Source organism: Hemitrygon akajei, chromosome 5 (genome assembly GCF_048418815.1).
Source record: "Hemitrygon akajei chromosome 5, sHemAka1.3, whole genome shotgun sequence".
NCBI classification, from domain to species: Eukaryota; Metazoa; Chordata; class Chondrichthyes; order Myliobatiformes; family Dasyatidae; genus Hemitrygon; species Hemitrygon akajei.
The window spans coordinates 148,810,710-148,835,837 of record NC_133128.1 but is presented as its reverse complement, the minus strand read 5'-3'; the positions used below and the strand labels follow the sequence as shown (position 1 = coordinate 148,835,837).

The 25,128-nt window shown below is 39.3% G+C and overlaps 1 protein-coding gene across 2 annotated transcripts in view; it reads right to left on the bottom strand.

Moving 5' to 3' along the window:
• Positions 1 to 12,284: 12,284 nt before the first annotated feature.
• LOC140728297 (parathyroid hormone 2 receptor-like) overlaps positions 12,285 to 25,128 on the bottom strand; it is a 146,858-nt gene continuing 134,014 nt past the window's right edge. Inside the window, exons 12-15 of one of the 2 annotated variants that reach the window (XM_073046826.1) lie at positions 18,826 to 18,964; positions 17,498 to 17,539; positions 15,737 to 15,871; positions 12,285 to 15,135 (exon numbers count right to left, since the gene is read on the bottom strand). In XM_073046826.1, coding sequence (XP_072902927.1) covers positions 14,977 to 15,135; positions 15,737 to 15,871; positions 17,498 to 17,539; positions 18,826 to 18,964 — 475 coding nt within the window. In that variant the 3' untranslated portion in view covers positions 12,285 to 14,976. Of the gene's footprint in view, positions 15,872 to 17,497; positions 17,540 to 18,825; positions 18,965 to 25,128 lie in introns of both variants that reach the window. The other variant, XM_073046827.1, reaches the window with a different exon arrangement.

Below are 25,128 nucleotides of genomic sequence, written 5' to 3'. Positions count from 1 at the left end.
AAATGAGGAAAACTGTCTTTAGCCAGAGGGTGCTGAATGTAGGGAATTAATTACCACAGATGGCTATGCAGGCCAGGTTACTGGGTATATTTGAGGCAGAGGTTGGTAGGTTCTTGATTAAGCAGGGCATCAAAGGTTATGAGGAAAAGGCAGAAAATTGGGTTAGAGCGATAATATATCAGCCATGATGTCTGCAATGATTTGTTCTATGTTGTCTCGATACTAGGAATGAAAAATAACATGGAATTACTTGCAAAGATCTTGGATTTAAATTTGGGAGGGTGAAATCATCATCCTCAGAGTTGCCAGAAAGCAATGAGTATTTCACTGTTTTACTTACATTATCAGAGCATTGAAACACATGTCAAAAGCTAAATGGATTCTTTCTTATACTGACTTAATTATATGGCTTAGGTCCATCCTTAAATATATATCCATTAATTTTGCCATTGTAGCTTCACCATTTCCCAAAAGTGCCTATCTTTCCAAGTCTACAAATGAACAGTAAACTACAGGTATTTTTGTTTTAAAGTGTCTATCCATCCTTATGTGGAATGAAAGCAAAACAAAAATGCTGGAAATGTTCCAAAGTCAGTCAGCATCTTCAGGAAGAGAAGTAGAGTTGATGTCTCAGGTGAAAGACTCTGTTGGAATTGGGAAAAGAATAAAACAAAGATGATTTTAAGTTGCAGAGAGGTGGGAGAAGGATAGAACATAAGAACATAGCACACCACAACACTTTACAGGCTCTTTAGAACATGATGTTGTACTGACATTTTAACCTGCTCTAAAATCATTCTAATGCTTCCCCCCAACAGAGCCTTCTATTTTTCTTTCATTCATGTGCCTACATAAAAGTCTCTTAAACGTCCCTAATATATCTGACTCTGCCACCAACCCTGGCAGTGTGTTTCTCGCGTCGATCAATCTCTGTGTAAAAAACCTACCTCTGATATCCTCCTTATAATTTCTTCCAACACATTAAAATTATGCCCTCTTGCATGAGCTATTTTGCCCTGGAAAAATAAAGCACTGGCTGCCCACTCTATCTGTGCCTCTTATCAACTTATGCACCTGTATCAAGTCCTTTGCTCCAAAGAGAAAAACCCTAACTTGTTCATAAAATATGCTCTCTAATCCTGGCAGCATCCTGGTAAATTTCTTCTCTACCCTCTCTAAAGCTTCCACATCCTTCTGGTAATGAGGTGACCACAAATACACACAAAGTGTGGTCTAACCAGAGTTTTAAAGAGCTGCAACATTATCTCGTGGCTCTTGAGCTTCATCTCGCAACTAATGAAGACCAACAGACCATAAGTCTTCATAACCACCCTATCAACTTGCATGGCAATTTTGAGGGTTCTTTGGATGTGGACCCCCAGATCCCTCTGATCCTCTGCACTGCTAAAATTCCTGCTATTAACACTATACTCTGCCATCAAGTTCAACCTTTCAAAGTGTATCACTTCACGCTTTCGGGATTGAACTCCTACTACCACCTCTTGGCTAGCTCCGGCTCCTATCAATGTACAACAACCTTCTACACTATCCTCAACATCACCAACCTTCATGTTATCTGCAAACTTGCCAACACATCCTTCCACTTCCTCATCCAATTCACTTATAGAAACCACAAAGAGCAGAGGTACCAGATCAGATAGATCCCTGTTGGACACCACTGATCACTGACTGCAGGCAGATGAGTAAAGTAAAGTGAATTTCTCTGATAAGGTGGAGCCAAGGTTGCTATGAAGATAAATTACTGCTGAAGACTATCTGGTTGATAGATCAGTAAGGGAAGTTAAAGCCAGCAAAGCAAAGGGAGATGTAAAGGGTGTAAATGCAGGCTGGAGCATCAGGAAATGACTAACAAATAAACAACTTTGTGGATATTGGAAAAGACCACACCAAGTGTGTAAATACACTGAAGCAACGCAAATGCCACAGATGGCTTTTAGCTGGTCCACAAGATCAATTTAAATATTTATATTTAGACATGCATCAGGGAATGCTATTTAATTTGTATTTATTTTGTAAATTTTCTCTTCACATTATTGCATCTTGTGTTACTTTATGTCGGAAACATTTTCCACATTTACAAATTAATATTTGAACTTTGAAATAACATCATTTTTGCTTCTGTAATTATGGGTTAACAAAGGCAACATTAGATATAAAGGAGCTTGGTATATTCTGGTTTCCGCTGATATTACTGTTAGAGTTGCCAAAGATTTTTTAAATGTAGAACATGTTTCAATGTGTTCGCATTTGGCATTTTTCCATGAATTTTAATTGCACACAGAACTAACTTCTTTTAATATTGAACCAATTGCACCTTTCAAGAACTAGATTTTTGTCAACATTTCATTTAGAGTGAAACATTTTGCTACATGTTAATTACAGGTTATGTTTCTGCATCAAATGGTGCTGTTTTTCAGAAGTCATAATGTATTAAAATGGCTCTGCATATGTCATAGAAATGTCACACAGCTGCAGATGGCATTTGTGTGTGGGGAAGATGGTTTATATTCAGAATATTTGGAATTAAGTTGTAGTTTGTTGAACAGAAAATTTGTCATATTTTATATGAATCTATTGAAGGTTTGTTTAGTACTACCCAATTGGGAAGAAGTAATTCACTTTAAGTTATTTACTTAGAGCAGTCCATTTTTTTTTGTGTAACCCCAGACGGAATACTTATGTACAAGTTGAAAGGAGATGAGGATGAGCCTCTTAGAAGTCCCTAAATGTTCAAGAATACAGCAGTCCAGGTGAACTTTGTATCAGGATTACTTTTTTAATCTCAGCAAATGAGCAGGAAAGCCAGTGGTATTTAGACGTGTTCTCTGGGATGCTGCATGGACTCTGCAAAAGCAATTTATTAGTGAATATATTCTGCATGATTAGTTTGATCCAACGTCTGTTTTCAAGAGGAGTAACTTCCATGAAATCTATTGAAATAGAGAAATCAGATTATTACTGTTAGTCTTTTATTCTGTGCACTTTCCTAATAACATTTCCATTCATGATAAAAATGAAGTATCACAAAGACAGAATCATATGGCCAATTTGAATACCATTTCAGTTTTGAAAACTTAATTGAATGAGGTGAATCACTGAGGGAAATTGAAGGTTTGGGCTGTTCAGCCTCACTGAGTATTAAAAGAACACGTTGCATGTATAAATTAATATGACCCATTAAAAACTTCTCGATCAAGATAAAACCAGTTTGCAGCAATTTTGTTTCCTATTCAAATTCTGTCTGATTATCTTACATGAAGATAGATAGAAGCTTCTCCTACAAAGCCTTGTATTTAATCTGGAGAGCAATCAGAGATAATTCTGGCTTTTTTTTCTATAACATACCTTTTTTTAATATCAAGGAGTTGTATTTTTTTAACCCAAGGAATTAGCAGATTTTAACTGGTCAAGCATGGGGTAATGTTGACCTTGCCTTTTCTCAACAACGTGCCTTAATCCCTAACTGACTTCCAACCACAACTTCATTTTACCACTTCCAAAGCTGGATATGTTCATGTTCATGTCTATTGCAATTCCACACAAGTGCAGAACAAAATTAACTTGTATCAATCTACAAGTTTAAAATCTTTTATCAATCTACTTTCATTACTGACTTGATGGTGATCTTAAAATCACCACAGTTCCTGGTAAACCAATGCTTCTTAGCTTCTGAAACCACTGGCTCCACTCTCCCATGGGTTCCACTCAACCTTCAAAACAATTCCTTCAACTTCCACGTGATCTAGCTCATTGGCTACTTTATCATGGATGGTATAAGAAATTGGATGGGGTTTGCAAAATTTAGGTGTAACATTTTCATTTAAAACAATTTTACTCTTGATATGTTGAATTTTCCAGTGCCATCCTTGAACACTACTGTGGTATCATCCAGTGTCTTCCTTAATTTGCTTTCATTTGGCTTCATTGCAGGGGATGTGGCATGCAAACTGTGGATGGATCTCCAATCAAGCTATAGTTGTCTCAGCCAAGAACAATTTCACAATTGCTGATACTCCTGTTTTAACCATATACAAGCCCAATGTGGCTTGTTGGTTGCTATATTTCACTGTCATGAACATCATTCCCACAGAAGTTATCTTTTCTCAGCTAAAAATTGTTACTGCAGGCTTCAGTTCAATATCTTTTAAATGCCGTTCAAATTCATTTTGTGGAATGACTGAAACAGCAGAGTCAGTGTCCAATTCAATTTTAATTAATTTTCCATTTACTTCTGGTGTAAGCTATATTGCTTGTCTGTTGTTGGTTTTTATTTTGTAAATCTCAAGACTACATGTTCCCTATCAGTCTCATCATTATCCAATTTTTCATCAACAGCATGTAGATGATCTCTTTTTTTAAAACTGTTACTTGCATTTTTATCTTTTTCTCTTCTCTATGCAGTCCATTTTGTTTTATCTGTCCAACATGCTTTTTGTATGTGTCCTGCTTTGTTGCATTTTCTGCAAGTTTCATCTTTAAATCTGCAGTTGCCTGATGTATGTGAACCCCTGCCACCATGTTTACTGCTTATACATTGCAGATTTGTTTATATTCATTTTCATTTCTGACTGCAATTTCTTCTCTGTCTGCAGTTTCCATTGAAACAGCAATTTCAACTGTTCTTTTAAATGTGAGTTATGCTTCAGTTAGGAGCTGTTTTTGAATGCTTTCATGTAAGATTCCACAAACTAAATGATCTCTTAGTGCATCATTGAACTGACAATAATCAGACAATCTCTTCAATTCTGCCACATACGTTGGAATGGACTTCCCTTTCCTTTGATTCTGCTTATGAAACCTAAAGTGTTCTGCAATCAACAATAGTTCTGGTTCTAAGTTTTCATGCATTATTTTGATAATATCAGCAAAGCTAATTTTTGCTGGTTTGGTTGGAGCAGTCAAACTTCAAAGCAAATTGTATACCTTTAATCCCATTGCACTCAGCAAAATTGGTACTTACTTCTCAAAATACTGCTGGAACTCATTTCTGATTGGCTATTTCATTTACCGTAGATTCCGGATTTTAAGCCGCTACTTTTTTCCCACATTTTGAACAGCTTTGAACTTTGCGGCCTTTAAAACGGAGCGGCTAATACATGATTTTTTTCATGCCGCCTCGTAAACATTTTGCCTCATAACAGTAGACCAATAAAATTGATGAGTAGTTCACAGAGGTCCAATGAAATTGTACGATAAATCAAGCGCACTTTCACAATTAAATTATTGTAAATCAGTCATTTGTACTCACCCTCATCAACATGGAAAACACTCGAAGCATTGTGCTGCCTTATGGCAGTTATTTAGTTTAGAATATTTTCGCTTAGTAATTCATTTTCTAGTTAAAGTTAGAAGAGTTTTAACTATATTTGTTTTCTGTACTACATCGCGGGATGCTATGACGTCACACCCGGTTTCGCCGCGTCTTGTGGGAAAACGCCGGTTTGCGATAAAACGGGACGGCGGGGGGAGCGGCATTACGCGAGCGGAGCGGCGGAGCCAAAACGCTGCTTTTAAGTTAAAGGCGATCAATAACTTTTCCTGGTAGGCTGCAGTATATATATTTTTTACCAGTCGTTAGGAGATATTGGAATGTTGTTCAGTAAAGAAGTATACGCAACGTATATTTAAAAGTAGCCGCGTTACGGGCACGGTTCGAAAAAAAGCATTTGCAATATGTTTTTGTTTTTGTTACCATATGGATTTAATTAAAAGTTAAAAAATCCTCACGTGTAATATCTTTCTGTGTAAATATCTCATATTACAACGTGGGACACCTGCGGCCGAAAATCCGGTGCGGCCTAAAATCCGGTGCGGCCTTTACAAGTAAAAAATTGATTTTATTTCTAAAATTAGAGCCAGCGGCTTTTAATCAGGTGCGCTCTGTAGTCCGGAATCTACGGTACTTCAAATTATTGTTCAATCATCTCCATGTACATACTTCAGTTATCTTTTGTATAATTAAACACATCAGTCTTTTCAACGTGGTCAGCCATTTCTGATTTGACTATGATTATTATCACCCAGCACTCACTCTTTATGAACCAATGAATTCTACTGTTTACTTCCTTTTTTAAACTCAACAGTCCCTGCATGTGCTGATCTGCTTTTTTGAAACTTACTGTTCCTTGCTGTGTTTTTTCCAGTTCGATTGTCTCAATGCACTTCAGCAGGTTGGTAGCCATCTCGGGTTCATTTTAAAAATACCTCACTGCCACTTTTGTGTTTTGTAACTTCAAAACATTAAACTAACTCAAAGGAAGTCAAGGGAGTCTGAAATGTGACTACAGCTTTGTGTTTTACTTCAAGCAAGCCACACACGTATCATATGGTAGCGTGATGATGTATGTTAAAGTTTTAGTTGTATAAGAAGCAGCACAGCTCCTGATCTTCAGAAGGGAAGACACAATCAAGTTTAAAACAAAAAGTCAGAAAACAGAAGAATCCACAGGCTCATAAAGAGAAAGGAAGGAGTCATGGGTTCATGAACAGAGAGTACCGGGTGATAACAATAAAAAAAAGAGCAGAAATGGCTAGTTACATTGGAGAAATTGACACTTTATGATCCACATCAGCCATAGATGCTTGCCTGTGACACCTCACCTGATGGTAGTGCAGTCATGTCACGTGTTATGAGTGATGGAAATAAACACCTCATAGTCTTTGCATCATATTGCCTCACCACTGCAGAGAAAAATTATGCACAGATTGACACGGTGGCCTTGAGTCTGGTTTGGGGTGTAAATGCTTCAATCAGTATCTTTTTGGGAGAGAGTTTACCCTACTTACTGATCATCAACCACTGCCGTCCATTTTCATTCCACTGAAGAGTGCTCCACTAACAGCTGCAGCATGAATACAAAGATGGATTCATCTAGGCATGGTTAAAATGAAAGCATTGGCTCGAAGTTTCATCTGATGGTCCGGGTAGATCAGCAGATCAAACAGCTTGTCATGCACTGAACAAGATGCCAACATGTCCAGAAAATGCCAAGAGCAGCACCTCCCCATCCTGGGAATGTCCTGCACTGCCCTGTCAGAGGTTTCATATGGATTTTGCTGGCGGGTTCATAGGCATAAACTTCTTGGTAGTAGTGGATGCCGCTATAAAGTGACCAGAAGTGTTCCTAATAGCCTCCACTACAGCCTCACACATTGTTCATATATTGACAAGCCTCTTTGCAAGGACTGGAGTTCCAGAACACTTAGTCAGTGACAATGGACCAAGTTTGTGGGGGAACAGTTTCAATCATTCCTAAAAATGAATGGATTAAGACATATTACATCTGCACTGTGCTACCCAGCTACAAAGGGCTTGGTGGAAATATTTGTCCAGAGTCTAAAGAACGCACTGCAAGCTATATCAGCAGAACACAGAACCAGAAACTCACCAATTTCCTTCTTGGATATTGTAATGCAACAAGCTCCACAACCAACAACTCTCCATCAATGCTCTTCCTGATTCGTCCCTTACGTTCACGCTTGGATCTTCTCAAACCCAACCTTAGAAAGAGTGTGCAGGACAACAGCTGAGACAAATTGAAGACTGCTCAATCACGGAGGTTTGATGTTTCTCTCTTGCACAAGCAGTCCTGGAGATGGACTACAGAGGTAATCAAAATTAGGACAGAACCAGACAACGCTTCTACATGGTGGAGAATGCATCTGATATTATTTGGAGACAACTCATTGATCAATTGATTGATAGATTGATAGATAAGAAAGTTGGTTACCACTTCTTGCAGTCTCAGAGTCATCTCCTACAACCACCATGGAAAATGGTCCAGAACGTCAGATTGTTTCACAGCCAAAAGCTTCACCTGCCAAGCAGATTGATCCCTCTTTTCAAGAAAGTCATTATCCCACAAGAATACAAAAGCCTCCACAGTGATTTAATCTTTTGGCCTGAATGGGACAATTTGATATTTACTATCTTGTGGATGTCTGTATGTAGAAGTCATGTTGTATAATATACTGTGTACTGTATATCGTTGAGATGCATTCTCTATTGAGTTGAAGTTTATAGCTAAGCAGGGAGGCGTGTTGTGTTTTTATTATTTGAGTAATCTTGCATATGTATTTTGTTCTTTTTAAGCATTTTTACTCATTTCAATAATTCATTACGGGTTATACTGTATGTATAAATATGTGAATGCCATACATCATCATGCCACCATGGTACGTGCGCGCCTCACTTAAAGTAAACACAAAGTTAGACCCACATTTCAGACTCCCGTGTCTTCCTTTGAATTAGTTTGATATTTTGAAGTTACAAAACATAACAGTATGCCGTTCACGCATTTATACATATAACTCATAATGAATTATTTAAGTGAACAAGAATGCTTAATCAGCCAATATATATACAAGGTTACTGATATATTACTCAAATATTAAATACACAACAGCTACTTATCCAGATGATATTGAGTGAAAATGATTGCACTCTGACCTCTGAATCAAGAGGTTTTGCTTCTACCCAGAGACTGGAACAAAAAATTCTAGGCCCCATCAGTACAGATACATAAGAACAAGAAACACCTTGCTGGAAAAACTCTCATTTCTATTTAGCGCAAGTACTGTTTCTCCTAACTGTAGTTGCTTCTGCTGAAGAGATGTAATTTATTTGCATCGGTAGAGGATTGGTTCATGGATAGAAAACAGACTAGAGATAAAAGGGACTTCCTTTTTGGGAGGCTGTGTCCAGTGGGGTTGGGAATCAAGCTGTTCATAATTTATAGTATGACTGAGATCAGAGGATCAACTATCATATAGCCAGGTGCTAATGTGGAATGTGGGAAGGATGCAGAACTGTCTCAGAAAGATGTAGAGAGGTGGAATAAACAAGGACATCACAAGTGAATTACAATGTGGAAAATTATGAACTTTTGGTAAAAATAATAGAAAGATGTAAAGTGTTTTTAAATGGTGAGAGGTTGAAAGGTGTTACAGGGGCTTGGACATCCTTGTATACAAATTACTAGAAGTTAAGGCAAGTTCAGTAAGCAGTCAGGAAGGCAAACAGTATTCAAGTTCAAGTTCAGTTCATTGTCATTCAACTGGACATGTGTATGCCACTAAATGAAAACAGTTTCAGACTAAGGTGCATACCACAGGACATATAACTCACACATATAACACATAAAGTATTATTATCACAAACAAACTAATGAATAATAAGGGGCATATACAATACAAATTAAATAGTGAATAGCATAAAGCTACTGGCACTTCATACGCGATGAGGTGTATGATGATATGGTAGGGAGTTCAGTAGTCTTACAGCCTGTGTGAAGAAGCTGTTTTCCATCCTAATAGTTCTTGTTCTAATGCTATGTTACCACCTGCCAGGCGGTAGGAGGTCAAAGAGATTGTTGGATGGATGGGAGGGATAATTGACAATGCCAAGGGCCCTGCATACGCAATGCTCCTAATAAATATCTCTAATGGATGGAAGAGAGACCCTGATGATCCTCTCAGCAGTCTGTCAGAATCCTCTGTAGGGACATGGTCAGATGCCTTGCGATTCCCATACCAGATGGTGTTGCAGCTGGTCAGGATGCTCTCAATGGTGCTTCTGTAAAAATTGTTAAAGTGGGAGGGGGGAGCCTCAGGCCTCAAACTCCTGAGGAAGTGGAGACACCACTGTGTTTTCTTAACTAAAGCGATGGTGTTGAGGGACCAGATGAGAACGTTTATTATGTGCACACCTAGAAACTTGGTACTCCTACCTCTCCTCAGAGGAGCCAGGTATATATAGTGAGGAGTGGTCAGCCTGCATCTTCCAAAAGTGCATATCATCTCTTAGGTCTTGTCCACGTTGAGATTCATGTTGTTGTGCTCGCACCACTCTACCAGCTGCTCTACCTTCTCGTTGTACACCTTCTCGTCATTGTTAATGAGGCCAACCACTGTTGTGTCATCAGCAAACTTCATGATTCAGTTTGAACTGGATCTAGTAAAGCAGTATGAGCAGCAGTGGGATTAGCATGCAGCCCCGTGCACCAGTGCTCAGCAGGATGGAGGTAGCAATGTTTCTGCCAGCACAGACCATTTATTCCTCTCCATAGATTCACCCTGACCTGCTGAGTTCCTCCAGCATTCTGTGCTTGTTGCTATTTTTAATATTCTTTTGCATTAAAACCAGGTCTTTGACCTATTCTTTTAGCAAAATTATTCATGTGCACAATCTTTGTGAATTATTAGTGGATTCCCACCAAGGTCCAGTGGTGCAATGAGAAGTTAAGATATTTCTCCAATACTTTGCTCATTAAACCTGTATCAGATTGGAAATGTGCAGAAATGACAAAGCTATTCACTTAAGTGGATGAGTCCAGGCTGTGAGAGGGCAAAATGATAAGTATTTTGTTTTTTATGAAATGAATTTACATAAGAATTTTTAATTATTTGGAATAGTTCTGAAGTAGTTTCAATATTTAAAGTTTTTAATTTTTTTAATGTTGATTTTTTTTTCCAAATTGGAAGGGGTGCAAAAGAAATCTGCCAAATGTTACCAGGACTGGATGGCTTGTGTTATAAGAAGAGGCTTGATAGGCTGGGACTTTTTTCCCTGGAGTGTATGAGGCTGTATGGTGACCTTCATGATAAATCATGACAACTATGGGATAGGCTGAATAGCCAGACTCTTTTCCTCTTTTCCAGACTCTTTTAGGTAGGAGAGTCAAATATTTTAGAAGGCATAGATTTAAAGTAAGAGGGGATAGATGTAAAAGGAACCTGAGGGGCAACTTTTTCCACCAAGCATGGTGGGTCAATAGAATGAACAACCAGAGAAATTGGCAGATCAGATGCAATTACTATGTTCAAGAGAAATTTGGACAGGTACAGTACTTAGATAGGAACATTATAGAGGGATATGGGCCAAAAGCAGGCAAATATGACTAGCTCAGTTAGGAACTTAGGCAGCACACACCGGTAGGGATGAATGTCTGTTTGTGTGTGTATAGCTCTATGATGCCATGACTTTACTTAATGGTCTTCTGACCGTCAGAGTTATTTGGGAGCATCTGGAGTTTGTCCCTGGTATCAGTAAGCTTCAAGATCTTGGCCTCAATACCTCCTTGTGCAATTGGGTCCTCAATTTCCTCATTCACAGTACCCAATTGGTTCAGATTGGCAATATCATCTCCTCCACGATCCCTATCAGCAGAGGTGCACCAGAAGGCTGTGTACTTACCCCCCTGCTCTACTTGTTTTACACTTCTAACTGTGAGGCTAAGCACAGGTCCAATGTCATGTTCAAGTTGGCTGATGACTCCACTGTCATAAGCCGAATCAAATGTGGTGATGAATTCAGCATATACAAGGGGGATTGAAAATCTAACTGAGTGATGACATAACAACAACCTCTTACTCCATGTCAGCAAGACCAAGGAGCAAGTTATTGACTTCAGAAGAAGGAAACTAGAGGTCCATGACCCAGTCCTCATCAGAGGATCAGAGGTGGAGAGGGTAAGCAACTTTAAATTTCTTGGTGTTATTATTTCAGAGGACCTGTTCTGGGCCCTGCTGTTAAGTGCAATTATGAAGTAAGCATAGTATTGCCTCCAATTCCTTAGGAATTTGCAAAGACTCAACATGACATATAAAACTTCGACAAACTTCTATAGATGTGTAGTGGAGAGTATATTGACTGGCTGCATCACAGCCTAGTATGGAAACACCAATGCCCTTAAATTCCTACAAAAAGTAGTGGATATCCGATCGATCATGAGTAAAGCTCTCCCCACCATTGAGCATATCGACATGAAACGCTGTTGCAGAAAAGCTGCATCCATCATCAATGACCCCCACCACCCAGGGCATGCTCTTTTTTCACTGCTACCATTAGGAAGCAGGTACAGGAGCCGTAGCATCCACACCACCAGGTTCGGGAACAGTTACTACCACTCAACCATCATGCTCTTGAACCAAAGTGGACAATTTCACCTGCCCTATCATTGAAATGCTCCCACAGCCAATAGACTTACTTTCAAGGACTTCTCATTTTATGTTCTCGATATTTATTGATTATTTATTTATTATTTATTTTTGCATTTGTACAGCTTGTTGTGTTTTACACACTGGTTGAAGGCCCAAGTTCTTGTGGTCTTTCATTGATTCTGTTCTGGTTATTGTTCTACGGATTTTTTGAGAAAATTAATCTCAGGGTTGTACATGATGACATATTTGTACTTTGATAATAAATTTACTTTGACGTTGTGTTGTTTCGCAGAACATTGTAGGCATGCTATGTTGGTGTCAGAATGTGGTGACACTTGTGGGCTGCCCCAGCACATCCTTAGTTTGTGTTGGTAATACAAACGACACATTTCACTGTATGTTATGATGTGACAAATAAACAAATACATGGATCCGAACTACAGAATTTAATTTCCATGCTTCTTTTCATAAAGAGCAAGCGAAAGGTGCATAAAGATAAAAAGCACAAGACCACACCACATTTTGTTTTAAAATGACTGCAATATAAGCAATGATATTTTTTTAAAAGCGGGAATCACCTACTTTACAACATTACGTGTATTTCATCAATCAAGTATTCACATTCATTAGGACCATCTGTTTCAAATTACTTCCCTTCTCAACATGTTTTCTGCTTTCAATTCTGTTATGGTGAGACAGCTTGATGGCAGTATTTTAATAGTGTGGACTTATATTTAACTCTTTTCCTCCAGTAAATTGCATTAAATATTCTAAATTAAATGTTCAGGTTTGGACCCCCTTATCCAAATGAGGGTTTTTCACTCTGGTATCCTTTAAGGTGACACACTGTTACACTCTATTCACTCTGGTTGCCGATCACATCCATACAGAGAAGAACTGCTTTGGACGTTATCATAATCACATCTACATTACAAACCCCACCATGGAATATGCTCATTTGACAGTACAGATTGTCCCCAGGTTATAAATGAGTTGGTTTTCCAGTTATTTATGAGTCAGAAAATACAGTGTACAAATCATTATATACAGTAATCATAGCTCCACAGTATTGTAATCAGTAACATCAAAAGCACATAGGGAATGGTGTGAGAGTGTAAGAGTGAGAGAAAGAGTGAGCAAGTGTGAGAGTGAGAAAACAGTTCTGATGTTCATAGAATAAGTCAGTTGTTCTTAAGCTGTCAACAGCCTGTGCTCACTAAATCCAAGCTATTAATCCATGCAGTACCAATGGGCACCACCATTTTTTGTACCTTTCAGTCTTTTGTTCCTTGCCCCTACCCTATTATTTTCACCTCTTCCCTTGTTTGCAAAACAGCAAGCTGCCGGAAGAACTCAGTGGAGACAAGGGGACGGGCAATATTTCTGGATTGAGAGTGTAAAGGAGTGATAGCAGCAAAGAGAAGTGAACGAGTGGTAGAGACGGAGGCTGATGACTGATAGACGGAGCCGGATTAGGATGGAGTGAAGGGCAGTTGGAACCAGATGGGGGAGGGGTTGAAAAGGTGAACAAAGGGAGAAATAACCAGGTGGAATAGAGGAAGAGAAAGAAACACATGGAGTGAGTTACCTGAAAGTCACGGGGGCTGAGAAGGCAATGGGTCATGTGGAAACATAGGCTGAAAAATGGCAGATGGAATTTGATGCAGCCAAGTGCAGTGTTGCACTTCGGTAGGACCAACCAGGGTAGGTTTTACACAGTGAACAGCAGGGCTCTGAAGAGTGTGGTAGCACAAAGGGATCTGGGGATACAAGCCCATAATTTGTAGAAAGTGGTGCCAGAGGTAGATGGGTCCTAATGAAAGCTTCTGGCACATTGGCCTTCAAAAATCAATGTATTGAGTACAGGAGAAGGGATGTTATGCTGAAGTTGTATTGGTGAGGCCTAATCTGGATTATTGTGTGCAGTTTTAGTCATCTACATACAGGAAAGATGTAAATAAGATTGAAATAGCACAGAAAAAATTTACAAGGTTGTCGAGACTTGATGACCTGAGAAATCGGGAAAGATTGAATAGTTTAGGACTTAATTCTCTAGGATGTAGAAGACTGAGGGGAGATTTGACAGAGAAAATTTACAAGGATGATGTTGGGTCCAGAGGACCTGAGCTATAAGGAAAGATTGAACAGGTTACGACTGTATTCCTCAGAACATAGGAGATTGCAAGGTGATTAGATAGACATATACAAAATTATGAAGGGTATAGATCGGTTTAATGCAAGCAGGCTTTATCCACTGCAGTTGGGTGGGTCTACAGCCAGAGGTTATGGGTTAATAGAACAATACAGCACAGTACAGGCCCTTCAGCCCACAATGTTGTGCCGACCCTTAAACCCTGCCTCCCCTATAACCCTCCACCTTAAATTTCTCCATATACCTGTCTAGTAGTCTCTTAAATTTCACTGGTGTATCTGCCTCCACCACTGACTCAGGCAGTGCATTCCACACACCAACCACTCTCTGAGTAAAAAACCTTCCTCTAATATCCCCCTTGAACTTTCCACCCCTTACCTTAAAGCCATGTCCTCTTGTATTGAGCAGTGGTGCCCTGGGGAAGAGGCACTGGCTGTCCACTCTGTCTATTCCTCTTAATATCTTGTACACCTCTATCATGTCTCCTCTCATCCTCCTTCTCTCCAGAGAGTAAAGCCCTAGCTTAAAGGTGAAAGGTGAGAAATTTAAGGAGAATATGAGGGGAATTTCTTCACTGAGTGTGGAATGAGCTGCCAGCACAAGTGGTGCATGCGAGCTCGTTTTCAAAGTTCATGAGAACTTCGGATAGGTTCATGGATGGTAGGGTATGGAGGGCCACGGTTCCGGTGCAGGTTGATGGGAGTAGCAGTTTAAATGGTTTTCGGCATTGACTAGATGGGCTGCTGGGCCTGCTTCAGTGCTGTACTTCTCTATGACTCTATGATGAAACACGGAGCAGTCTCCGCGGTCTAAATGGCCTACTTCTGTTTATATGGTCTTATGAAAACTGGAAAATTCGGTGTTCAGGCCATTGGGTTGAGATATTGTTCTTCTAGTTTGCCCTCACCCTGGTGGTGGAGAAAGCTGACGACAGGTGGATCAGTGTGGCAATGGGAAGGGCAGTTGAAATGACTTGCAGCTGGAAGCTCAAAACACAGAGAGTCACTTAAATCCTTTGCTTCCTATGAAGTAATGGAGAAAAACAATATTTATTAAGAAACAGTAGTTATACTTGTACTTCTAACAGGATTCAGCAGCATTTTTTGCACAAGCATAGAATTAAAGCCGCACTTTTGTTTTAAAATCTGTTGAGGGAATAAATGGGACAAGAAAGACACAAGTCATAAACCAGTATAAGATTCAGCATGGTAAATATCAATTACATGAAATTTGAACCAATTATGTACAGTAACCAATTGTTTTATCAGAGCAGTATTGTACTATATGAATAAACAGCCATGCTGAAATTTTAAGAAATCCTGTAGAAAGAGTTATGTGGAACTCTAGTTCTTGGACAATAATTTCAACAGAGCAAATGTTCATCTCCTTCTAATCTTGGGGTTTGTCATTGTTTGCTTTTTGTGCTGGTTTTGACAATGTTTTAAGATAAAGTAGATCTTCTTGTTTTCTTTCGATTTCATTGGGTTCTTCAAGAATGGATGCTTGCATGCTCTCTGGGTCAGAGCTGCTTCCTATGTACCCAGGTAAAGTTAACTGACTGTTCTCCTGCTTACTTTCACTCTTAAAGAATTTGTAAGTTAACAATGACATATGCCCAGTCACCTGGTCCTGGCTGGCAGTGCTATGGGTCAGGTTGGTTAGTGCTGAGGAATATCTGTTGGTAGCACAACTTGTTTTCCCGTTCCAATCCAAGGAGAGGTTCCACTTTGTCCATAACTTTTTAACTTCTGTCTGAACCTTTAAAGAATGAACATTTTATTTTATTAAACAAAATTGATGTTGAATTTAAGTTGGAGCCTGTCGTAATAACACGGCCATACAAGCACTAACTCCATAATACTTTTATAATCTGTACACTGACACAGTTGTAATGATTTCGTTCTATTAAAAACCTTGTATACATCTGATATTATGGACAGAATTTCTGCTTCAGCTTACTGCCGTGATGGTATGGGGGGTGGGGGTGGAATAGGTTGAGGTTGACACAATAGGTTGTGAAGGGTGGATGAGGGACAAGCAGAGGGAAGTCTCTGAGCTCTGGATCCCAAACACTGAACTGACATTTTGCTTCCGTGTCTTTGGACCAATTGATGGAAGTGATATGATGCGCCTGACCACATCCCAGCGCCATCATATAACTGCATGTTGGAAAACTCTTGTGTTGGCTGGAAGCAATAAGTAGAATGCAAACGTGCAAACGATCAACCTAACTTCAGCCATATGTGGCACAGATGGCATAGGCATTGGATGAGAGGGAGGAGGTTTAAAATGGATCTGAGTAGACTTTGCATACAAAGAGTTATTATATCGAATGAACTGGCTAGAGTGGAGGTGGCAAGGATAATAATAACATTCTTTAGAGGCATTTGGATGGGTAGTTGAATGAGCAGAGCACAGAGAGAAATGGAATTAATGCAGTCAGGTAGGATCAGTACAGATGGCTGGCATAGAAACAGTGGGCCAAAGGGCCTGTTTCTGTTCTATACAACGCTGGAGCCAGTGTAGTTGCAACATCATAGAGATATGCTGGGAGGCTGCCGCAGAAGGAAGCAGTAGAAGGAGTTTGGTTTCTTACCTTTGGATTCATATAGCGTGAAACAACTGACTGATTGAACCAGTAACTCAACAAATGGACTACTAGACCAGAGATATTCTGATTCCACCTCAGCAGCTGGCAAATTTAAAATTGTTATTACATAAATCATGGATTAGAATCTACTAACAACAATCACATATCTGCTAAACTGTGGATAAAAGTCTCAAACAACAGCAGTCTGCAGATGCTGGAAATCAGAGCAACACACACAAAGTGCTGGAGGAACTCAGCAGCCCAGGCAGCATCTATAGAAAAGAGCACAGCTGACGTCCTGCTGAAACATGGACTGTACTCTTTTCCATAGAAGCTGCCTGAACCTGCTGAGGTCCTCCAGTATTTTGTGTGTGATAATAGCCTCGCTGATTTATTCATGGGGCCCCAATAATTTGGCCTGTCAGTGACTGTGGGCTGATCGATTTTCAACTTTGGCATAGACAGAAATAGCTGGCAACTCTCAGCTGATCATGCAGTGCCTGTGCAAGGGACAAAAGAGTTAATGCTGTAATCTGAAGACTCTGCACAAGACCTGGAAATGTTAACATTGTTCTTTTTTCCTCAGATTCTGCTGGCCCATTCAGTACTTCTACCACTTTCTGCTTTCTTTCCAGATTTCCAGCGTCTGCAATTTTGTTGATTTTCTTGACTCTGATGGTTTCTTTGAAAAAGTATGAATGGGGAAAATGAATATTCTTTCCGAGAAAAAAGATGACCAATCCAACCTTGCTGTGAGTGACCCCTCCAACCAACAGAGTAAAAGAATAACTCACCTCTGCAGCACAGAAACAATAAATGAGGGAAACAAAGAACCCCTGCAAAACAACAAGGTTTGAATGAACATCAGACTAAAATAGAAGCAGAATATCAAGGTCTTAAAAACAGGGTTTGCAGAAATTTGAATTCTATACAGTCAGTGCTTTGTTCTGCTAAAATATGCTAAATAATATCCTACAAAATTGTAAAATTGAAATTAATGTTAATGACCAGTTTCTTCCTTCTTCTCTACCACCCCACCCCAACCTCATTTTGCTTAGCTCTTGAAATAGTTCCTCGAAGAACAGATTTACACCTACTGTAAGTTTCAGAAAGTTTCTGCAAAATTAGCAGCCCTGCATTTGGAAGTGATATTGCAAATGTATGTCAGTGGCAATACAGGTCAAATGGTGGCATTGTGAAACCTGCAAAGCATTAAAACTTAGTTAAAATTACCTGCATTCAGGAAAATGCTCCTTAGAATCTAGCCAGTCCTATCCAAGGATGATTTTATAATAAGAGTAATCCTAGCTCTGGAGCTGATTATCATTAATTTTAGGTAACAGATAAAAATTTAATCATTAAAATCATTGACAAAAAATATCAATCTACATGGTTCATAGTTAATGACTTGGAGCTACTTACTGTAAAGTTAAGAATTGGAAGTGTGTATGTGTTGAACATAAGTAGATAAGAAACTGAAGCAGGAAAAGAGCAATGATATCCTTGCAGCTTTCCAGATCATGCTAAGCTGATCTTGTTCTCAACAGTACTTTCTTGTTTTATTCTCTTAACCCTTGCTTATCCCTAAGCTCTAAGAGTATACTCGATCTCAACCTGTTTGCTCGTTTCAGTTAATAGTATAAATTTAATTCTTGCCAAGATTTATTTATCTTCTTGTTATAAATGAGTTATTACACAATTACAAATCAGTCTTTATTCCAGTTTGGGTATTTGTAAAACACAAAGCTACTGCTCAGCCAAGCCCAGTCACCCAGGTTTGTTCTTGGCCTCTGGTGCTGTCTGTGTTGCAAATTCTCCCTCTGTCTGGGATTCTCCAGCTTCCTGCCACATTCCAACAATGTGTGGGTCAGCAGGTTAATTTCTGTTAGTATGGGAGTCAGTAGTAGAATCTGGGAAGAGATGTTGAGAATTTGGGGACAAAATAGGATTGGGGCGGATGACTATAATAGGGAGCTTGATCATAAGTAGGGATTCTGACATGGAATGCATTTCTTTAGGAAGTTTCTCTTATGAACTTAAGTGATTCATTGATCAATATTGGCACAGAACTGAGATTTAGTATCTTTCACCTAATTTTAACTTTTTAATGAGATGATCGTACCTGAAATGAGTTGAAGAAAAGCTCGAAGTGCATCCTGATTTCCCATGCGATTCCACTGAAGTTGTGTGGTAAACCAACAAACACAGAATAATGGACTCCAAAGACCAACACGAGAATCAGAGTGGATCTTGCTAATTTTCTTGTTTTAAAAAGAAAGTATGAACATAATTATAATCATGATTATTGAAATATTTGTAATATTACTTTCAAATCAACCCATTGACCAACTTGATACTGATCACTGTTCTTCCTAATTTCTCTCCCATCCTCATCTGGAATATCTGAATGGCTTGGCCAGATGAAGTCTCACCATAGCAGAATGCATTGAGTGCACAGCATCCACTGAAACATGATTCAACACGAAACATTCAAACATGACTCACATTCTGAGATCTTTTCCTCTTCTCCAACTCTCCAATGAAGCACTTTCTGTTGACCATTAATTCTAACCTTATTAGAAAAATCACTACTAGCAGTACTATACCCAGTTACATTCTTGGTCCTTCTCTAAACCTTTTTGATGCCTTCCGCACTTTCAAACAATTGACCTTCAGCTATGCCATTCAAAGATTAAGAAATGTCCCCTTTGAATCCTCACCCAAGACACCAACACTTTTTGGTAATTTTCATCATACCCTTTTCCCACTGACATCATTGCAATCCAGTCAACCCCTCCCTCAGACTTCTCAGTCACTTGCCCATGCATAGCTTTGGATACTAGAAAGATTTCTGACCCACAGTTTATATTGATTTGGGGTTCTAGGTATTATTTAACCTTAATTCAACTAATACATTTCCCATAAGATGGAACAGATATATCCATTTTGGTTAACTTTTCAAATTACTAATCAAAGGAGAGCAGGAAGTTCTTTATCTATCCTTAGGTAATGTTTCTATCAGCGCAGAACAGGCTGCATCCATGTCTTTCATTTATTATTTTTCAACCAGACTACGTAGAATTTGATTGCTGTTATTGCATAAGAACATAAGAAATAGGAGCAGGAGTAGGCCATCAGGACTGTAGAGCCTGTTGCACCATTCAATAAGATCATGGCTGATCTGACCATGGTCTCATCCACACCTACCTGCCTTTTCCCCATAACCCTTAATTCCCCTACTATGCAAAAATCTATCCAACCTTGTCTTAAATATATTTACTGAGGTAGGCTCCACTGTTTCATTGGGCAGAAAATTCTCCAGATTCACCACTCTTTGGGAAAAGCAGTTCCTTTTCATCTCCATCCTAAATTTACTCCCCCAAATCTTGAGGCTAAGTCCCCTAGTTCTAGACTCATCTACCAGTGGAAACAACTTCCCTGCCTCCATCTTATCTATCCCTTCCATAATTTTATATGTTTCTATAAGGTCTACTCTCATTCTTCTGAATTCCAGAGAGTACAATCCCAGGCCACTCAATCTATCCCTTCATCTCTGGAATCAACCTGGTGAACCTCCCCTATACCCCCAAAGCCAGTATATCCTTCCTCAGGTAAACAGACCAGAACTGCGCACAGTACTCCAGGTGCGGCCTCACCAGTACCCTGTGCAATTGCAGCATAACTTCCCTGCTCTTAAATTTACTCCCTCTAGCAATGAAGGCTAGCATTCCATTTGCCTTCTTGATCGCCAGCAGCGCCTGCAAAGCAACCTTTTGTGGTTCATACATAAGTACTCCCAAGTCTCTCTGCTCAGCAGCACACTGCAATCTTTTACCATTTAAGTAATAATCCGACCTTCCAGTTTTCCTTCCCTCTATCCACTGCTAATAAAATAGTGGCAGTGCCACTTCATTGGCTGCGAAACATTTAGAGAGATGGCAGGAAAATGTAAAACATTCCTAAATTAATAGCTTTTCTCCTCAAAATTGAATAGAATGTTCCTAAATGTCAGAATTTTTTTCATGATTGCTTCAGAAAATGGGTTAACTTTAAACTGATGATTGTAAGCAAATGACAGCTTGTCAACAGAAGCAAAAAACAATTATTTCAAAGAGAGTGAAAGAGTACAGTAGTATACATGCAACACACACAGGATGCTAGATGAAATCAGCAAGCATTGCAGCATCTATGGTAGGGAATTAACACTCTATATTCAGGTCAAATCCCTTCATCAGGACTGGAAAAGAAGGGGGCAGAAGCTAGAATGGCTTTGAACACTGTTATGTAATCAAGAAGGCAAGTGTCATATATTGTCATTTAAAGGTTGGTATTACATTTTCTGAAGGAACACACTGTGATTTCAAGAATTCTTCCTTCTTCAATTTACACACCAGCATCTAATTGAAACTTAAAAAAGACAGTGGAAATTAATAAACTCCTTTTGGGCCTCCTGCTGGGTACAGGTATCGACTTTAATTTACGTTTCGATGACAAACTCTGCCATCTTCATCAAGGATGATGCCTGGGCATGTCTAGTCTGGTGGTATATATACCCCCATCGTCCATCCATCCTGATTGGTTAGTCTCCATCCAATCAGGTTTCCGCTGATCCACCTTGCTTACAATGAATTCCAGTTCTTATTTAGAGTGAGACCTTCATCTTTATTAAAATTCTTTTTCTCTAGTTCTGTTTCAATGGCCCCAAAACCCACTGGCACAGCACAGTATTTTTGTGCCTTTGAAGTCAATCCTATGGCCATTGCAAGGACAATATTCTGCTACTGCTGACTTCTCCAGGTAACCTGAACAGATAAACCTCCTGTACTCCTTGATGTGTGTTTCCACTGTGTGTCGCTGCTCAACATTCACAGGGAATCCTGTAAACACCAGCCAGCCTGACTCCCAGGTCATCTTTGAACTGCGTAAGTTGTGATTTGAGCTTCCTTACAGATTTGTGGATAGTATTAATCCAATATTTCTTCAGGATCCTTCCAGAAACCATGGAAATATAGGAAAAAATATAGGGAAACTGGTTAAAATCAATACCTGTACCCGGCTGAAAGCCCAAGAAGAGTTTATTTGTCATTTTGCGCTGGGCAAGAACTGGATCTTTTAGACTGTGAAAATATTTGCAAACTCTTGTCAAACTTTACTAATTTTTGTACGTGTGACTACAGATCTCCTTTCTTGAAATCTTTTGAGACAATGAGCCACAAAACCTCCATGTTTTTTAACAGCCACATAAGGTATAAAAATGGAGTGGAAGGCGAGAATCCACATTTCTATGTGAAATTTGCAAGGTTATACCTCAATAAGGGGGTTAGATAGATAGATAGATAGATAGATACTTTATTCATCCCCATGGGGAAATTCAACATTTTTTTCCAATGTCCCATACACTTGTTGTAGCAAAAACTCATTACATACAATACTTAACTCAGTAATAATATGATATGCATCTAAATCACTAACTCAAAAAGCATTAATAATAGCTTTAAAAAAAAAAAGTTCTTAAGTCCTGGCAGTTGAATTGTAAAGCCTAATGGCATTGGGGAGTATTGACCTCTTCATCCTGTCTGAGGAGCATTGCATCGACAGTAACCTGTCGCTGAAACTGCTTCTCTGTCTCTGGATGGTGCTATGTAGAGGATGTTCAGGGTTTTCCATAATTGACCGTAGCCTACTCAGCGCCCTTCGCTCAGCTACCGATGTTAAACTCTCCAGTACTTTGCCCACGACAGAGCCCGCCTTCCTTATCAGCTTATTAAGACGTGAGGCGTCCTTCTTCTTAATGCTTCCTCCCCAACACGCCACCACAAAGAAGAGGGCGCTCTCAACAACTGACCTATAGAACATCATCAGCATCTCACTGCAGACATTGAATGACGCCAACCTTCTAAGGAAGTACAGTCGACTCTGTGCCTTCCTGCACAAGGCATCTGTGTTGGCAGTCCAGTCTAGCTTCTCGTCCAACTGTACTCCCAGATACTTGTAGGTCTTAACCTGCTCCACACATTCTTTCTCAATCCAATAACTGCCTCTAGCATGCAGACTATCACTGTAATGTCTGTCACATTTATAGTATTGGCTGCTGTACCACTTTAAAGATTGAGCCAAATTTACATGTTACTAACCGTTTTCTGTTGTTGCCTTGTTTAATGTAGAAGCTGTCAGACATGTGTCTGCCTCTGCCGCGTAGACACGCAATAAAATTGCTATCCACCTCTTCACAAGTTCTTTTATTAATAAAGTGCACAGTTTATTGATTAACCTCCAATATGTTAAAATGTGTTTGAGGAAGTCACTGAAGTGTACTGTCAGAAGCACTGGTTGATGAAACTCAAAATTAACTTCAGGCACTGTGCATGAGTTGGAAAATTGGAAGTTGGGTATGAGCCCTTCAAATGGGATAATGTGTTGATGTGTATCAAGAGGCAGAAAGCTGAGTGACTGAGGTGAGCAATGGAAAAAATACAGTTTCCTGGGCTGCTGGATTCCCAGGCAAGTAACAAGTCTAAAATGAGAGACAGTACACAAGGAGTTCATATTATGTGTGACATCCACAATATGGCACCTAGTAAATGATCCATATCATGATAGTCTGTTACTTGAAACTGCGTCTATGGAACATGAATCAAGAAACACGAATTGAAAAAATGATAAATTTTGTATATATCTTTTCACTTCAACCCCAACCTCCTGCCTTCTGCCCATAACCTTGCCCTGACATCAAGAATCTATCAACCTCATCAACTTCTGGCCACAGAAATTCCTCCTAATCTCCATTCTAAATGGACGTCTCTCTGTTCTGAGGTTGTGGCCTCGTGTACCCCAGAGCCATCAAATGCTTCTCAGATGATAATCCTTTCACTCCCGGTATAATTTTCGTGAACCTCTTTTGAACACTCTCCAATATCAGCACATCCTTTCTTAGATAATGGGCCCAAAACTGCTAACAATACTCCAAGTGAGGCCTCACCAATGCCCAATAAAGCCTCAATATTACATCCTTGTTTTTATATTCTAATCCTTTCAAAATAAATGCTAATATTGCATTTGCCTTCTTTGCCAGGGAACTCAACCTACAAGTTAACATTTGCACCCAAGTCCCTTTGTACCTTGGATTTTTGAATTTCCTTCCCATTTAGAAAATACTCTATGCTTTTAATCCTCATTTGTGATACCTTGACAAAAGCCTTCTGAAAATCCAAATACACACATCCACCAATTCTTGGATAAGATAGAAATCCACTGAAAGTTTCAAGTGTATGTCAAGAATTGCTGTATTTTTCTAAATTTAAATGTGTATCATTAAAAAAGTAAAATTGTGTTTAAATTATTTTATTAAGTGGAAGTATCTCCTCCGTGGTAGGGAGGTGGGACCCACCACTCAAACAGTGGGTATTGGCAGCTAGACCTCGTTGTGTAGGTTGATACAGAACAACCTCCCTATAGTAAGGGTACTTGTAGATACCTATATTGGATGGGGCTTAAAATCTTCTTTTGTGTTTACAGCTTAATGGAAAGTGAAAATACCATCACAGAGGGAGGAAACAGGAACACCTGGAGGAAATCTGGCCACAGGGAGAATATACATGATCTTCACAAACTGTAGTGGGAATTACACCCCAATCACTGGGGCTGTAAGGCATTATGCTGTGACAAGAAGGTGACCAGGTGGATGAAATGTGTCACTGGTAGGTGGATGGAACCAGGAAGGGGAAGGGTATGAAACTAGCTGACGGATGCTGGAGGGAAGCATTGGAACATAAGCAAAATGGGAGGACCGAAAGTGGATCAGAGGGAAAGGGAGGAGGATACAGGAGGTAAGGGTTATTTAAATTGGAAAACTTGGACTTAGACAACCGAGGTGCTTTTCCTCTAATCTGAAGCCTTGGTCCCTGTGCTGGCAGTGAAGAAGGCAAATGATGGACAGATTAGTATGGCAATTGGAAGACAGTTTAATTGGCAGTCATTAACAAATATGATTAAAGATGTACTTGGGCTCCTAGACCAAAATTGTGTAAATTTAATTATAAATTAACTGAAAATAGAAAGATATCAATAATCAGGTGAAATGCCATTTAAGCAAAATGCCATTCTTGTAAACTTAGTGGCAAAACAGTTTAAATCACTCAGTAATTGGGAGAATGCACAATTCACGGAGTAGCTCTTCCTCGCTACTGGATGATCTGCACATTACCAACGGTAGACATACTTTGTACAAAGCTTTCCATTATTCCAGTCTATCATATTTAGAGTATGAAAGCAATTATAGGACACAGATAGTACTCCAAGCAGTGCTCTTAAATAAATATTCGTCTTGGGAAGAACAGTTATAATTGATGTACACCTTCAAGAAAGCACTAACAATGTGACACCTCATTAAAGTAATGCTACTTCAGCAAAGAAAATTTTCTGTGGA